The sequence below is a fragment of the Alnus glutinosa genome, chromosome 1 (assembly GCF_958979055.1).
Source record: "Alnus glutinosa chromosome 1, dhAlnGlut1.1, whole genome shotgun sequence".
In the NCBI taxonomy this organism is placed as follows: Eukaryota; Viridiplantae; Streptophyta; class Magnoliopsida; order Fagales; family Betulaceae; genus Alnus; species Alnus glutinosa.
The window spans coordinates 4,766,611-4,784,638 of NC_084886.1; the positions used below are offsets into that span (position 1 = coordinate 4,766,611).

Below are 18,028 nucleotides of genomic sequence, written 5' to 3' on the forward strand. Positions count from 1 at the left end.
AGACCAATGCTTCGAGATATTCGAAACATGTCCCAAACACGTCTCGGCCTACATCCCATACAATCATGCCCTGGAACATGGGTGTGCACGATTTGGACACAAGGAGATGCGCCCATCCGACATGTGGAAACCCACATTCCAGAAGATACGAAGACTCACGTTCTGAAAGTGGAGACCCACGATCAAAGAACTAGTTCCCGCCAATTCCGAGGAAAACCAACTCTACCCTTCAATATAAATACAAACCTATCTTCAGGTATTCTCTTAGCTAAAATTATTATTATTGAGACATTTATATAGATCATTCAAAGAACTGACTTAACATTAAGGTAGGACTAGCTGGCACCTCCACCAAGTATTACGGAGCTTACTATTTTGCGAGAAAATATGTCAAAAACTTTATAAAAGCTTGTGCCGCTAGTCCGAAAAGTATTTTAACACAGCAGCATCGAAAAGGGAAGGAATCTTTGGTCCAATAAAGTTGGAAGGACGATTCACTCTTCATGAATTGAATAAGAAAGAGACAACTCACGGCAAGTGTTTCAAGTAGCTAGATGGGGCAAAATAAATTAAACACATAATTTAATTTGAAGGCATATATATTTGATTTTTTTTTTTTTTGTCCTATTATTTTCTCTTTTTTTTTTTTTTTTAAGGTATATGTTTTGTTGGGAAATAATCTCATCAAAACCAGCCCATTGTTGAGGAATGATGGGTTGGTCAAGTCTACGTAGACTTATGAAGACTTCTTAATCATTTAAAGTTTATAAAGACACAATTATTATAAATGTATTTGACTCGGTACACACTTGCATCGGATAGAAGATATCCCAAGAATGCAATGAAGAATACTGGGTCAACCCATAAACAAATACATCTCAAAAGACCATGACTGGTGAGTATATCACAAGTTGGTTATAGAGTAAGTGCATAACTGGGAGGTGACCAAGACAAAGGATATGTAGGATCTTTTATCCTGATATGCTAGGAGGGACTCATGAGGAGAATATGCCCTAAGATTTTTCAGGAAGGTTACGGCAAAATCTCAATTCTATATTCTCCGGGATTAGCTTTTATTTCCGGATACTCTTAGATAAGCTTTTTATCTAGGATTCTTCAATATAAGCTTTTATCCCACATGATTTGGGACAAGAGTTCCATGCGAATTCAAATAAGGAGCAATTCCATTTGAATCTCACTCAAAGGTCGAACAAGACTTCCTACTTATAAATAGGCTCATATCTCAGGTATGAAGAGAATTCGAAATTATTGTGCTTTGACTACTCCATATGTATTGTCCAAATAAACTAACTTAAGCATCGAAGTGAGATCTCGCCGGCACACAAAAAGCACCAAAGAACGTACGTCACCAAATCAGAAAACTAAACTGTCCCAACATGTATGATACTGTTTGAATACATTATTTGTATCCGTTAATATATATATATATATATATATATATATATATATATATATATATATATATATATTTATGAATAGTCTAAAACAAAGGTTTTCACAAAACTAGTGATGTTCTCACTTACCTAACTTGAGTTATTGTATGCATCAGTATGCATTATGCAAGGGGCGAAACTACGTTGACCCTTTCAAGTTCTAACTGGTCCCATGAAAGTCATAAAAAAATCTATGCAAATTCTTTTAAAATTAAGTTTTTAAAAGAACATGTATTTTCTATTCTTTTTGCTTATTTCAAATGAGTCAAGCAAAAGAGAGAAAGAGAGAGCATTCTTGTAAGAAACAACAGAAGAAGCTTGGCCCACTCCAGTGTGAATATAATTAATGGTGGCAAATAGCATGGCCCGCGAGGTAACGAATCAGGTTGGTCTTCACTATTTTCACACTCGATCATTTGAAAATATGCAAATGACAACATTTAATTATTCTTTTTCTTCTTGGTCGTGCGTTCATACACAGTATTCATATTCCCACCAATCCAGATTCTTAATTAGCATTAATTTCATTAAGTAAATATGAACGAATCTTTATAGGCCTAACCACTTGAGCAGATGAACAGTGTTAAAACAAAAGAGTTCACAAGCAATTATGTGTCTTTGTTATTTAATTATTATTTATTTGTTAGAGTCAATATTTAAGTAGGGAATAAATAGATAGTATGTTATCCTTAAATACTTGAATATTATCTTTATTAATAGTTGTTAGTGATAAGATAGTCATATGATACATATCTACGAGAGTAGTTTATATTTATCGCATTTTTTTGTAACTCTATATAAATTTATTGGGCTAATGAATAAAGGAAGCAAATATTATTAATATTCAGCTCTTGAATTGATTTGGGAGGCATTAGGATTTTCCGAACTATATACCCTTACTTATTCGGTACGTGTTTGAGTAATTAGGCACGTAACAAACGAGTAATTCAAAATTTATTTGGGCAGATGTGCCTTATATTAGTTCTATTGCATTTGTTGTCCAAATCTCTATTCCAATACACATATATATACACTTTTGGGTCTGTATATGCAAGAATTTTTCTCTCTAATTTTATGAACTAGGGCTGGTCATGGACAAGACTTATGGGCCTTCAAATAGGTCTGCTATCAATCTGGGCCTGGCAGGAGCCCTTACTGTAGGCTTGAGTCAAGATCAAAGCAAGCACCTGTCCAGTACAGGTTTTGGCGGCTAATACTAACCTAATTGATTTAATTCGTTGTTTAGGCATCGATTATATATATATATATAAAAAGAATGACCTTTGTATATAATTTAGTAATTAGTCATCGAAGGGCATGATTCTCTCTTACTCTCTCTCTCGACTCTCGCTCTCTCTGTCTGCAAAACAAAAGGATCAGTATGTTGATCGCCGGGAAGAGGGGCTTCTAAGCCTCCCTTCCCCGGTAGAATTTTTTGCTCCCTCCATGGTATGTATCATGGGGATGGTAGTCTTTCTCCCAGTCATTTAGGCTGTGGAGTTTTGTTCTCCGAGTCCTCTGGGCTCTGAAGTTTGTGTTATTTATGTTTGTTTTCTTTTCTGTTCTTCTCGTTCTCTGGCAGGAGGTCCTTCCCAAGGCGTCCGGCGGGGTGTTCTTGTTTTTGTTTTGTCTCGCCGGTGGAGTGTATTTGTGCCTAAATTGTTTCAACTTTTGATGCTAAATCTATGTTTTTCCATCGGCTTTCTAGAGAAACGCGCCGCTCAGATAGGTTCATCGGCGTCTTCTTGCTTCGCCGCTATTTGTTCCGGCTGTCAGGATCATCGGTGATAGGCTCGTGATTGTCACGCGCCAGTGAAGTTTTCTCTTCAACCGGCGCGTGGAGGTCTCGTTCCGGCGTTTTTTTGCCGTGCAAAGGCGGCGGTCGGGTACTGGGTGGCTGATCTGATAGCTGGCGGTTTCGGGGGAGGCGCGTGTTGTACACGCGCCGATCTCCCGTGAAGACAGTGTTCCCCTCTGACGTTTTTTGGATTGTATTTTCTGCTAGATGTGTTTGTGTATTCTCTTGTTTCTAGGTACAGTTGCTTATGTGTGGCTCAAGTTTTACTAGAATTTTCTTTGTTAGGGGGCTGATTGTAATTTTAGTGAAAATTGAGATTCTATATATGTAATTGTTTTTTTAAGTCAGATCCTTCTGACTTAAGAGTGTGTGGGGGGTATGTCCCTCATTACTCATGATGTAGCCTTTGGGCATCTAGAAGTTAAATAGCACATGCTATTTGTTAAAAAAAAAAAAAAAAAAGATACTTTTTTTTTTTTTTGAATTTTTCTATTTAAAAAAATCAATGCGCACAATTTTAATAATTTCTTAATTAACCTTTTTTCTTTATTTGAGTTTAGATTAACGATGGTAGTTTTAATTTGTAAACTTAATAGTTTTTATTAAAAATAATGTATAAAGTGATGTCTCTCTTGAAATAATTTTTAAAAAAGACCAACATCAACAGTATAGAATAGTGAATGCATTGATACATCACACAATTTGCAGTGCTATAAAACAAATTTCCGTTGCCTCTGAATTTTTTAAACACTGGTTACTCAACTTATATTAAAGATTTAAAAAAATAAAAATAAAAATATCCATTTATTTTCTTTACTCTTTTCATCCGCAATTCCCCCTAAATCACAAGCAAGCTGTTAAAAAAAAAAGAAAAACTAAAACTATGGGTCGTCAAACTACCCTTAAATTTGCCTTAGGGATGGTCGTCTCGAATGATCAATTTTGGATTGGCCAAACCACTCATACGTGTTTTGAGATTGGTTTCGGGCACTTCCTTTAGCAGAATAGGAGGTGGCCTAACTATTTTATTAGCCGAATTTGGGAGTAGTCGAAACCATCTCAAGGTCACTTCCTTTAGCAGAATAAGGTTGTTGAACCTCTAGAAAGGCTTAATTAAGAGTGGTTCGGCCACCCTAGACGTCAATTTAGGGGCAACCACCCCCCATTTTAGTTTTAGTGTTTTTTTTTTGTTTGTTTTAAAAAAAAAAGAATAATTTTCTCTTTGATATTTCTTATATTTTTAATCAAAAGAAATACATATTACCTTTTGATTGAGTGTAACATGACAGACAACATCATTAGAAAATTAACAGAGAATAGATAAAATTATCTATTTGTTAACAATTAAAATATAAGAGAGTAAGTGACAAAATTTAAATAGAGTGATTTGATCAAAAGTCACAAATCAACCCCAATGGAGATTTATTTAATTTTTATTTTTATTATTTTTTTTTTTTTTGTCTTTAAAAAAGTACTCAAGGTAGAAATTTAAAAATTAACAATCACTGAAACGAGGACCTCCAAGGTCAGGATTCAGTCACCTACCCTCCCCCAAAAGAATGAAAGTGAGTTGAATTCCGAAATTTAAAAGGCATTATTAAAATGCACGCTCCGAGGAAAAAAGGCATTTATGAAAAAAAAATTGATTGGCCAACTCTTTTGTTGTGTTTTTGTCTTCACTCCACCTCACTTCACGTGACGCTCAGCTCCCTTCACTCTCCACGAGACCATTTTCCCTCTTTGGCTGTCCCACTCACTCACTCTGCCGCAGCCACTCCAAGAACCTAGCCTTCGCAAATCTCAAGTCTGTGGCTGTGGGCTGTGGCTGTGGCTCAGATTCAGATCTCTCCCAGTCCCCACCCCATTGATGACTTCTACAACCACACTCCCTCATAACACTCATCCTCCTCCATGCCTCCACCGCCGCATTCCACCACACTCGCCTTCTTCGTTCTGATACTGTACCCGCTGTTTACAGCTTCAGCAGCAGCCGTTCAGAGATGCTCTTCAGAGCCAGAGACCTTCAGATCTCCATGCCCACCGTTCACTTCTACGCCTTCCTTCCCCTTCTCATCCTCACCCGGCTGCGGCCACCCTTCCTTTCAAATCAAATGCTCTACTCCGCACTCTATCATCTCCATCAACGACCTCTCTTTCTCTCTCGTCCGCTTCGACCCCAACTCCTCCACTCTCACCCTCTCCCCGCATCCGTTTAACACAACCGCAACAACTGGCAACTGTTCCTCCCCTCAATTCGCCTCCATTCCTAGTCGATCTATCAACCTCTCAGGCTCAGCGTTCCGAGTCTCCGACGCTTCTTGTTCTCGCCTCTCTATTCTCCGACCCTGTTCCCCGCCGACTCTCCCAAACTGCAGCCATTGCGCTTGGGAATGCAAGCTCATCAAGAACCCAGTTCAGCTGCTCCATGGCTGTGGTGGCTCCACGCAGCATAACATCTCAGAGCAGGGCTGCCAACGCGACGTTTTGGGGTTCCTCGACAACTTTCTGATCAGTTTCGGTTTTCAAGTTGAGTGGGACGAAGCTCAAGACGCTTACTTTTCGAGCTGCAAAGCTTGCAAGGCTAAGAATGGAGTCTGTGGCTTCAATTCCTCCGACCCAAAAAAGCAATTCATATGCTTTCACTCCCAGACCCGCTACTTCCCTCCATGGATTCATTTAGGCAGCCCAAAACGACTTGGCATTTTGTGCTTAGCATTGGCGTTGACGTGTTTTCTCCTGGTTGCTGCAGTGATTCTCCGGTCTAGGCAGTTGAAACCGTCAGCTATAGAGGAAGACCCAAACACTCTTTTCCTCCACCGCCATCGCTCGGCTAGTCTCCTCCCACCAGTCTTCACCTACGAAGAGCTCGAGTTGTCCACCAACCGATTTGATCAGAAGCGCAAAATTGGCGATGGTGGGTTCGGGTCAGTGTACCTGGGTCAGCTCTACGACGGCCGAATCGTCGCCATCAAGTACCTCCACAAGCACCACCGCCACGCTGCCGCCGGCGGAGCCTTCTCCACCAAGTCCTTTTGCAACGAAATCTTGATCCTGTCCTCCATTGATCACCCAAATCTCGTGAAGCTCCACGGCTACTGCAGCGACCCGAGAGGGCTTCTTTTGGTTTACGACTACGTCCCTAATGGTACACTCGCGGACCACCTTCACGGCCCAAAGAGCTTGCACGGGAAAGGGTCTTTGACTTGGCAAGTGAGACTCGACATAGCTCTCCAAACCGCGATGGCTATGGAGTACTTGCACTTCTCTGTTGTCCCGCCGATAGTTCACAGAGACATCACTTCGTCCAATATTTTCGTGGAAAAAGATATGAGAATCAAAGTCGGGGACTTTGGGTTGTCCCGGCTGCTCGTTTTCTCCGAAACGTCGTCGTCTAACTCTTCTTCATCTGGGTGTGTCTGGACCGGGCCTCAGGGCACACCCGGGTACTTGGACCCGGACTATCACCGGTCGTTCCGGTTGACGGAGAAGAGCGACGTGTACAGCTTGGGGGTGGTGTTGTTGGAGCTGATAACTGGGTCGAAGGCAGTGGATCAGAGTCGGGACAAGAGAGAGATGGCCCTGGCTGATCTGGTGGTTTCCAAGATCCACATGGGCCTGCTCCACCAGGTGCTCGACCCGGTCCTGGCGCTCGATGCAGAGGCCATGGACGGCGTTCTTGCGGTGGCCGAGATGGCGTTTCGGTGCGTGGCGGCCGACAAGGACGACCGTCCCGATGCCAGGGAGGTAGTCGAGGATCTCAAGGGGATTCGGAGCCGTACACGTGGGGTCATCCGAGCGTCGAACTCGAATGCCGGTGATGACGTGTCAAAGGCTTGAGGGTTGATTTGATATGATGTGACAGTGGGCGACGTGGGGTTCAGTTGCACATGTGTGGGTTTGACTGCATAGGATTACTTTTGTCAGAGGCCTTTCTTTTCTTTTATGGAAGGTTTGTTTGTTTGTTTGTATTTTTTTTTTTTTTTCTTCAAAAAAAAGAATGTGAATAGATGTGTCGGCTTCTCAGTCTCTCCTCTAACTTCTCCTCTTTTGCTTTACCTCTAATCTCCACAGCTTCTATTTTCATTTTCAATTTCGTCGTGAAGAAAAAAACGTGAATAGAGAGAGAGAGAGCTTCCTAGTAGTTGCTCATCAGAACTACTTTATTGACTTTAACCTATGGTTCAGTCATGTGCAAAATGTGTGTCGGTTATAGTTACATTTGTTCTTAGTATTAACATAAGCTTTTTGACTTCAAGGATGTTAAACATCAGTGAACTATTTATAACCCTTCTAGAAGAATAGACGTGTTCATCTCCCAACCAACGTTTTTTTGATTATGATCAACATTTAAGCAACTCGAATAGCTTATTAAGGTAAAAAAGAAGATGAATAGGGGAGATCACTTTGTAGGGCACTTGACTTTCCTTTCTCCTCTTTTCTACACAAGCAGCTAAAAAAAGGGTTGGAGGAAAATGAAACGAGTTTAGAGTGTGCTTACAATACGTAATTATTCAGGTCACACTTGCGTAAAGCATGGAGCAAAGTGTACCCTTTGCCGCCATATTTACATAGAAGAAAACACAATGAGTACCACTGATAATAGCTTGCAAGGCATCACAGGATATCTTGGAAATGCTAAAACCCTGATTGTGACTTGTGACCATACCATGCTATTTGAAATATGCAGTCTCCAAAGCCCTGGCCTTCTCCCCTGCAGTTGCAGCAGCTTCTTTTCTTCCTGTAAGGTTATAGCCTCTCTCCTGAAGCAAAGATGGGAAAATTTATACAAACTCATGCCAATGGCAAAACTTCTTAAAGCTCTGATTAAAGGCGGAGCTATACCAGAAGGCGCCACAAGAAAGGAACTCCTTCCCGCTTCTTGATCCGCTTCTCGATTACGTCAATTGCTAGAATGATAAAAATATTAGTTATGTCTATGACAAAACCAAAACCAAAACCACAGTGAAGTTTAATGGCTAGAAAGCAACTGATGTCTTACCCTTCACAGCTTGTCCAGTATTCAGCAACATACTGTACCAGACTTCGTTGAATACATCAAGTTGTTCATCAGACGCCCCGATCATCTAATGTAAAGGGTACAATTCATATTTAAAAAAAATCCAATATGTGAAGAAAAGAAAAAAGGAAAAAAAAAAAAAAAACAGGGATTTTGGAGCACACTCCGACAGAGATTAGTACTAGATGATCATACCTTGCACTTACTGGCATCAAACTCTGGACCAAGCAATTCCAATGCCTTTTTGTCATTTCCACTACCGTACTCATACAGGGCTTCCGCAAGCTGAGAAACAGCAAATATGAAACGCGATTAAAATTTAAATACAAGTTCCAATTCAGAAATATTATAGAGAAGTGCACATAATAGAATATGATAGTCATTTATATGGCAACGGAAGCAGCCATCAGAACAAACCAGCATTCCTCTCTGCATCAGTTGTTGCTTCTTCTTGTTCATCACAGAAAATCTACAAGATAACAGAATTTCAATAAACTCATTGCTGGATTGCATTTAAAAAGATGTTCATGAGAGGGGAGAAGATCCTTCGAACCTGGATTTCAAGCCTTTTAGTAAATCTTCAGCTTTAGACAGGTCTCCAGTGCTAGCCAAGGCCCATACTATCAAGGAATCCAGGTGCCACTCTATATACCAGTTTGCCTGAACATTTTGGTGCGCACATTCAGATATTGCAGAATAATTAAATTATGCTCATAACGATATCTACCATGGCACGTACAGATCCCATTTTGAGGACAACTATCAAGCAAACATGAAACACGCTACCCTAGCAAATTTACATCTGATATGTGTTTCAATTTAAGTTAATATAAACCTTGTGTACATTATAGTTCTGGTAATCTTCAAGTGATATATTATATATTAGTCCTTTCACAAAACTGTGTGTTATCTATGTGAAGAGATGGTACATCAAATTTCATATTCTTTGGTCCATATAACAAGGGGCAATTTTATAACAAGATGAACTGCAATGCAGGTTGGGGACTTCAACAACATGAAAGAAACTTATTAGTCACCAAGTCTGATAAAGAAAAGAATTGTTCTGTTACACTTTACCAACTATAACTGGAATGGAGAAATTAAGCACTATAATCAACAAAAGCCGTAGAAGTTGAGAAATCATTCAGACTTTAATCTCTACACTAACTTTTTTGTTTGAGACTTCCATCTCATTTTGATGTTGTGGCATAATGTTTGCATATTACACACTGTTGTTCTAGAAATGCCAACAGACACAAGATAAGATTATGATCTACTTTGAAAATTACCACACATGACACAAATGCATGATTCATTTTTCAGTTCCTGTTAAGGGGCTGTTTTGGAAGCCGATAATTGGCCAGCCTGTTACAATCCAGAATAATTATCTTTGTTTTAGATTCCATTAAGGGGATATCTGCACAGCCTTTTACAATCTAAATATGAAAGATTATGTTCCATAAACATGCGGTGCCTTAAAAAAACCCATAGAATCTTTTCTGATAGCTGAATATAAAATAGGTATAAATATAGTTAAACATGTTAAGAATCAATTGCCTAGCCTATCCACTAGTATTATATAACTCCAAAGCTCCTTAATTATATAGTTAGATGTACAATTTTATTGCAAGGGTGATATATTGTAGCTCACTTGATCTGTCACGCAACCAGCTAAGATCTTGAGACGGTCCTCAAAGGCATCAATTTCAGCCCGTACATACAGCCGCAGTAATAAACCGAGCGCATTTAAGTACACCTAAATGCTGAAGAAGTTAGGACTTAGGACTCATAACATTTGTAAAAAAAGAAAAAAGGAGAAAATGTGTTTAGTTGAAGTTACATGAAACAATATACCTCCGGACACACAGCATCACTCTTTTTCAACTCCTTCCAAATACAATGGTCATATACTTCTAAGACTCTTTGAATTGGAGAATTACCTTCCAAGTAACAAAGAGCTACATGCCACCAATTATGTGTCAGCCTGGAGATTTTAGCTTTTTAGGAATCAAAAAAAGCAAGAAAGATATTACAATTCATGGCTAAGTATTAATTAGAAGAATTAATATGCATACATAAAAGAAGAACAAGAACTCCAAGAAGATGAGCATCCTTCCATGAACTCTACTGCTTCTTTAAAGCGGCACTCATACTGTAGAACATGGCACAACTGCATAACAAATTTGATGTTAATGGAAACCATAAGGGGCTGGTAATTAATTAAATCCTTCTCACTGCAACAATTTGCTGACTGTAAATACGAACTACCAATCTACCAATTTTGAATTATACTTTGGTCGGTTCCATAATCAAAACTTGGAACCACGCAACAATTTCTATCTTTTTCCCAATTTATCATAACTTTTCTATTATCAGGAATTGCAAAGCATAAGTGCCAAAATTAGAGAGCTTTGGTACGAGTATAGAACCACAATCCTTGTATATAAAAACTAAGAAGCTGCATGTTCTATTATTATATATTGAATAATGGGAGAACCGACAATTAGATTGAAGTAAAAAGCTTGAGTAAACAATATGTTTAAGCAAAAACAGTAGTCAGGAGGTAAAAGTCTTTTAAATCAACCTAAAGGAAGAAAACTCACAGCATGTTGTGCCCAATAGTCTTGCTTGTTGATCTCAAATCCTTTTTTTGCAGCTACATTAGCATCTGCCATTTGGTCAAGCTCCAGCAAAGGAAAAGCAAGCAGGCCGTATACGTAATTCTCTTCTTGATTCTTTGGTAGAACCTGTTGAATTTACAAAGTGCAGGACAAAATTGATATGATATAACTGATGTTCAGAACCTTAAGTTAACATGAATTGCAATTACATCAAATGCCCCAAGTCCTATAACTTTATACATTGCTGACCTTGCACTATGCGCATGTGCAAAAAGATCTAATAGAAATGCTCCTTCCAACAATTTCAGGAAATAATAATAAAATAGCACCTGTTGAACAAGATCCAAGGACATATCAGGTCGACCCATGTAAAAGCATAACACTTGGGCCCTCTTCAGAGATACCAGATCTCTTGGGAAATCTTTTAAGAGCTGCAAAAGTTAGATGAATTAAATTAAACAAGAACGCTTGTACAGCACTAAAGAGTAGTGAACCTAAATCAAACCAGCATTGGAGATTGTAGCTCCTATCAATTAGTTTCCCACAGAGTATGATTCCAATCTTTTAACACTAGTAGCACATTCTTCAAGATAACAAAATTTGTGCAGAAACCATGTAATTCTCTTAAAATACAACCATTAACAAAAATTGGACTTTAAACCATTAAAAGCAATTGCTGGCAAGATTGGGTTCTACGTTGTTTCAAACACCTTAGAATGTAACTCGAGAGCAACATCGTCGTCTCTATCTTCAGATATATAATAATTGACGGCATCAAAAACCGCTTTCTCGTACTTAGTGGCTTGCTCCTGAGCGTAATTACAAAATTTCATTCAGAACCAAAAAAAGAAGAAGGAAAAAAGGTACGTTTCGAAGCATAACAAAGAGACTTACGAGGCGTGACTTAGCGGCTTGGAGATGGGAAGGAGCTCGGGAACGAGCTGAGGAGCAGAGAAAAAGAGCAGCCAAAATGTTGGCCAACACGCAGTCCTTGTCATGGGCCGGCGCTTCCAGAATCACTGACCTCTCTCTCCCACAACTAAGCACCTTTCATATCATTCATCAGTAACACAAACCCATTTCAGAATTTTAGACTTCCAATTATGAACCAACAAAAAAAAATTAAAAGAAGCCGAGTCTGAGGCAAAAGAGAGAACCTGGTGATAGAACTTGTTGATGGCAGATATACAAGAGTCCGAAGAGGTTCTGACCTCGTACCCCCACATATCCAGTTTCACTCCTTCCATCTCTCTCTCTCTCTCTGAATCGGTGTCCTAGATTGTGTAAAAGAAAGGCGCAGAGAGAACACCCAAATGAAAGAAACGACGGTGTTTCTTGTTAGAAGATATGAAGTTCCATATAATATACTTCCCATATATTTCATATTTGATTGATATTATAATATTTCATATTTACGGTGTGTTGTAACCAAATCATAGGGATTTAATTATTATATTTTATGAGAATTTAATTACCATATTTGTATTTACTTTACACCCTATAAATATGAACTTTTGTATTGTAAATAACTATGCAATAAAGAAGTAAAATGTAGTTTATTATAAGCTTTTACTTTTTTCTCTTCTTCTCTCTCTTTCTCTCTCTTTCTTACATAAAATTCTCTTGTCTCTATTCTATTATTCTACTATTTGTCTTTAAGTTTTCTATCCTATTATATTTTTTTATCATTTCTTAGCCAAAAGTGTTTCGTGGACTCCAACGGGAACTGGGTTTCATAGTTTGTAGGAAATTTGGATTTTCCTTACCAAAAATGACTGCTCCATTCATTCAAGAGGCTTTTGTCAGGTAGATCGCATGAAAACGCAGCGCCGTTACTTGTCGCGGTCTGCTTTGCTTTGGGTCCTAGATAGCATCGCTCTCCACTTGCTATCTAAAATCAGATTCTGCCGTGTCTTATTGATGCGTTTAGGATAGAGGCATCGCATCAATGCCTCTCTATTTGAAACCATTTTTTGGACAACATCTTCTCCATTTCGTTTTCAAGGTAAATGAAATGAAATAAAATGGAGTCATCCCCAAAATGGTTTTTAAAATATGTGTCACCATCTCACAAGACGGTAACACATGTTTTAAAATAATAAATGTTATTTATGATTGACAAATCATTTAAGAATTAACTGATGAAAAAATAAATTTAATATGTGTAGCACTTCACTTTTCAAAAACGGCCTAAATATTGCCACATAATCGAAGATAGCAAGTATAGTTAACCGGAGAGAACGTTGAAGTTGAACAGGAGATCAGAATTCTCTATAATTATTTGTCCGAATTTAAGAGAATTTTGGCAAGTGATTGTAAAAGACCACTTTATAGGACCCACCTAACCAGATAAGTGGTTGGGTAGTTCTATTTTTATTTGGTCAGGTGGGTTCCATAAGCAATCTTTCACAATCATTTGTCCGAATTTTCTCAAATTTAGATAAATAATTATAGAGGATCCTAATCCGAACAGGAGAGGAAGAATGGAAGAATGATCCAAATTCAAATTTACCTCATTTAATGGTGTAAATTGTGTTACATCATTTAATTTTTATTTATTTTTAAATAATGTGACAATATAAACAATATATACATAAGTATCATATTCTGTAAAATTTAATCAATCTCAACTATGAAATGGTTCTAAGGGAAATGGAGAGGATATATTTTTTACCAACCAGATTGCCGGTCATTATTTAATAGTTCACAAATTACTATATTGTATTGAGGTCTTTGTTATTGCTTCAATTCATTTCTTCATTTAAAATGTACCGAATAAATTGAGTTACATAGATATTTAAAATAATAATAATAATAAACACAAAAAGCTTTAAGATTGGCCTTTAAGGTGTTTGGCCATCTATTTGACGGAGTGGTTGACCACCCCCTCAAATAGAAGCCAAGCTAGATTTTTTTTAATTTTTAAAAGGTAAAAAGTTAATTTTAGAGGATTTTATATATATATAAAAAAAAAAAAAAATTATATGGGACAATCCTCAAACTCCAAGGTGGTTTTGCCTATGTCCTCAAACCACATTTTTTAAGCTGAGAAGGCAGGCAACCACAACAAGAGAGTGGCTAGAGTGGACTGTGAGTTGATCATTTCAAAACGATGGCCGATCACCCTCTTAAGAAGTTTTATTTTTATTTTTGTTGAATCACTTTTTCTAAGATGGCTGACCACCTCCCGTGAAGATGAGAATGAGGGATGATCGACTCATCCCTTAAAGTCATTTTGTCTGAGTGGCAAGCTAGTTCCTTGAAATGAATGGATGGTCCTGCTAGTCGTTTGAGGGGGTGATCGACCGTCATAAGTCATATCTCATTATATTTATTTATTTTATTTTGTGTAATCTAAATTTCGATTACTCTATGAGATAATAACCCTTAATAGTTGATAATCGTAAATTGTGAAACAAATTAACTCTTAATTTATTTAAGCTTGCATATAGTAATAACCGTGCTATTTAATCTCGCACATAAATTTAAATAGTAATCTAAAACGCCTATTACCTCATATACGGATAGCGAATAATAATCGTAATAATCATGTAGATGTGGATAATAATCACATTATACGAATGCAGATACTTAAAAATGATAAACGCATGTAGGACACCATTGAGAACAGGAGGATATTTTTTAAGGGAGGTATGCCGCTCCCTTTGAAAACCAAAACATAATAATAAGATGCCAAATTTATGAGTCACCACATGCATAAACGAAAAGGCCATTCCTAGCAAAAGGAACATCACAGAGGCCATCAACACGAAACTAAACATACTACTTAGGAGGAGCTCCTCTCATCTTGGCCACAAGAACCTTAGAGAACTCCAAAAGCTTCTCGGGCTCTGGCATAACACCTTTAACAGCACCATCGGCACAAAACCTGTCAGCCCATTTCACCAGCCCAGGAGTCTTCGCTCCGTCGAGCAGCGTCACCCCACTCATCTTCTCTGTCGCCCTCAGCCACCCCAAGAAGCACCCAAAAGCAATATCCAGGAACCCAATTCCATCTCCGCCAAAGAAAGCCTTCCCTTTGCTACACTTGCCAAAGGCTTCCTCCAACAGCGCAAGCCCTTCGGCCAATTGCTCCAGCACCGCTTTTATGGCTTCCTCTCCTTGGGCAGCCAGAATGCCTCTCAAAGTCGGAAAGAACTGCATCCGCATCCATTAGAATTTCATTACGAGTGACAAATCATATGCTCTACCAAACCAACAACAAGAAACAAAAAGATATGCCAAACAGCTTAATTCAATTGGACTAACGTCTCTTATCAAACCAATAAATCTTCATTTAAACCCGAATTCCACAAACTGAGATGTAATGACATGTATGGCCCACCTACATTAGATTTTAAGAAGCCTCCATAAGGCTTGGCAAAATGGGTTTACGTGTCAATCCGTTTAATTAATTTGGTAAAAAATGTGTCATAAACGGGTTGACGAGTCATAAACAGGTTGACAGATCATAAAACGGATTATAGCCTAAACCCAAACCCTATATATTCGTGTCGGATTCGTGGGTTGTGTCAAAATTGCCAACCCTACTCCATATGGTACAACTAGACAAGTTCTCAAACTCTTTTTCACTTGGTTTGACTTGAGTTCAGTTTTAGTTAGAACTGCATCAATTAGAATTGGAAACATGTCTTGTAACAGATCATAAGGAATATGTGTTCCAATTCTAACTAGTCTTGTAACATGGGATAAGACTAGTTATGGGGAATAAGGATTAATGTCCAAAAAAAAATATAAAGAGAAAAAAAATCAATGTTAGATCAAAATTTAATAGTAATTTATCACATATTTAGTAATAATTTTAAAAATCACATTAATTTTGAGAAGACTCAAAGAAGATTGAGTCATTCTTATAACATTACTCCTGTAAAGGGATTGTCTCAAGACACTCAACGGTTTAGGAATAGAATTAATACTGGGTAGCAATTTGGTTGATTCCTATTTAAACACAACAATAGAAACTGACTCGACTGATACAATGTTGCAAATAAGGACAAGTACGCAGCTAATGGACCATACCCTGCAGTGATACGTCGTTATCTCGGCTAACAACTGACAGCCCGTGACTTTATTACAATTGACATCCACGACTAAAGACAACCCACGACTTGTGCATATATGCACCTCATATAGTCATATTGGTGTTTTTAAAAATTTCGAGAACCAAAGAAACAAGAGAGAAAATGAATTATATTTTAATAAAGAAATAAAGAAAACAAAAAAAAGTGTTCGAGAATATTTTTTTCTCACCAATTGTTTATCTTCATACAATAAATGAACACATCTACGAGTATCGAATACGAGCGGATAACATGAAACTAAGATGTAGTTTCACAAATTCAATAATAAATTTATAAAGAAATGAATAAAAGATAGATAATAGAATAATAAATTTACAAAAGAGATGAATAAAATATGCACAATCGAAGGATTTCTCTCCAAACAAAAAGCTTCAAAACTCGATTTCATTTTTCTTTTTCCGGCAAATTGTTAGCGACCAACCAAAAGGGTCGAGGCAAAACACCAAACCAAACCGTAAAAATCAAACAAACATTTGGTGGTCACGAGGCCGAACCTTGTCCCGACCCTGTATCCTTCTTTGGAGGAACCAAAAGTCCAAAACAAGCAAAGAAGCAACCCATCAAAATCCATTATTTTTCTAAACCCACAATGATTTTCGCTCACTAGGGCCGGCCTTGGGTTCGCAAGAGATGGACCTTTTCGCTACTGATTCCTTTCTTTCTATTTTTTAACCATCGTTTCGAAATTATCAAGGGCGTGTCGGTTATCTCACGTAATTCAAGCAAATAATTACACCTTAGATTTTAACATTAGATCTAATTCATAAATATATAACAGATATAATGTGTACTTGAAGAACACCATCATAAAAAAAATAAAAAAAATCAGTACCTTGTCGTCAAGGTAGGCAGCCCAAAATCGATGAATAGCACGATCATAAGGATCGGAAGGGAGGATGGAGGGACCGGAAGTCCAGACGTCGTCAATGTACTGAACAATGACGAGGGACTCGCAGATGGGCTTGTCAGCATGGATGAGAACCGGGATTTTCTTGTAGACAGGATTGGATTGGAGAAGAAGCTGGCTCTTAGGCTCAAGCGTCTCTTGAAGAAACTCGTACTCAACGGCTTTGATGTTAAGAGCAATCCGAGCCCTCATCACAAATGGGCTTGGCCATGCACCCAGAAGCTTCACTTCGCTTTTCGCCATGATCAATCACTTCTCTCTTCCAAATTAAGTTGCCAGTTTCTGAGATTCACAAAACCTATTTAAAGATGATCATCTGCTTATGAGCGTTTGTGTGCGCGACCGAGTCTTATTCGATCGTCGATTAAATAAATGCTGAGGAAGTGTGCGTGTGTGTGGACTAGTCTTATTAGATATTGTCGATTAAATAAATGTGTGAACACAGAACACTGAACATGTGTGTGGACGACATGCGCGGGCACTCGATCTATTGCGTCATATTTAGGTAGTTGTTGGTTGTTGGACTCCTTAATTCGTTTTGAACTTTTGACGCCATATCATATTCATCTTCTTCAAGGAGAGAGAGAGAGCCTTGGCTGAAACTGCAACACGGTTGCACTTTTTTCTGGTCGTACTTAGAAAGCACAGTAGACTTCTGACCTCTGACCTCTCCGGCTCTACCTTTCATACGATGCCGGCCTTCATTTTTGGACCAAGATCCATAGCCCTTATTTGGAATGATTTAACTTTACTGGATTTAGACGTGTGTTATTTGCAAACATATTTATGACGTAATATTATTTATTTAAATTTTTTTAAATGGCGTGATTTCATTTATTAAGCTTTAAAATTGTTCTATATTATTTGAAGATCTTTTAAACATAAAAGCTAAATGCTAAAAGAGAAAAAGAAAAATAAGAAAGGACTGAGCGTTGTTGAATTGATCAATTAATAATAAAGGAATCATACCAATTGAAGCGTTGTAAATCTTGTGATAGAGCTAAAAGTGAACGCGAAGAGGAAATATATAGGAGAGCTTAATTCTTTAAGACCTAAAATTGAAGATGGATATGAAGGTAAGGGGGAAAGTGATAAGAGAAATTAATGATACACATATTCTCACACTTTC

At 38.0% G+C, this 18,028-nt stretch overlaps 3 protein-coding genes across 3 annotated transcripts; 1 reads left to right on the forward strand and 2 right to left on the reverse strand.

Annotated features, from left to right (window-relative positions):
* Window positions 1–4,934: 4,934 nt before the first annotated feature.
* On the forward strand, window positions 4,935–7,288 carry LOC133867611 (LEAF RUST 10 DISEASE-RESISTANCE LOCUS RECEPTOR-LIKE PROTEIN KINASE-like 1.5). The gene has a single exon (XM_062304367.1). The coding sequence runs from the start codon at window positions 5,164–5,166 to the stop codon at window positions 7,087–7,089; it is 1,926 nt and encodes a 641-aa protein (XP_062160351.1). The 5' UTR covers window positions 4,935–5,163; the 3' UTR covers window positions 7,090–7,288.
* Window positions 7,289–7,617: 329 nt separating this feature from the next.
* On the reverse strand, window positions 7,618–12,226 carry LOC133867623 (uncharacterized). Its single transcript, XM_062304375.1, has 14 exons — window positions 12,048–12,226; window positions 11,785–11,937; window positions 11,601–11,699; window positions 11,220–11,321; window positions 10,873–11,016; window positions 10,345–10,439; window positions 10,124–10,253; window positions 9,921–10,025; window positions 8,823–8,929; window positions 8,687–8,738; window positions 8,465–8,554; window positions 8,252–8,336; window positions 8,095–8,159; window positions 7,618–8,012 (listed from the first exon to the last, which is right to left on the reverse strand). The coding sequence occupies exons 1-14, from the start codon at window positions 12,135–12,137 to the stop codon at window positions 7,923–7,925; spliced, it is 1,407 nt and encodes a 468-aa protein (XP_062160359.1). The 5' UTR covers window positions 12,138–12,226; the 3' UTR covers window positions 7,618–7,922.
* Window positions 12,227–14,511: 2,285 nt separating this feature from the next.
* Window positions 14,512–17,296, reverse strand: LOC133867632 (glutathione S-transferase U17-like). The gene is made up of 2 exons (XM_062304387.1): window positions 16,825–17,296; window positions 14,512–15,048 (listed from the first exon to the last, which is right to left on the reverse strand). The coding sequence occupies exons 1-2, from the start codon at window positions 17,140–17,142 to the stop codon at window positions 14,674–14,676; spliced, it is 693 nt and encodes a 230-aa protein (XP_062160371.1). The 5' UTR covers window positions 17,143–17,296; the 3' UTR covers window positions 14,512–14,673.
* Window positions 17,297–18,028: the final 732 nt, after the last annotated feature.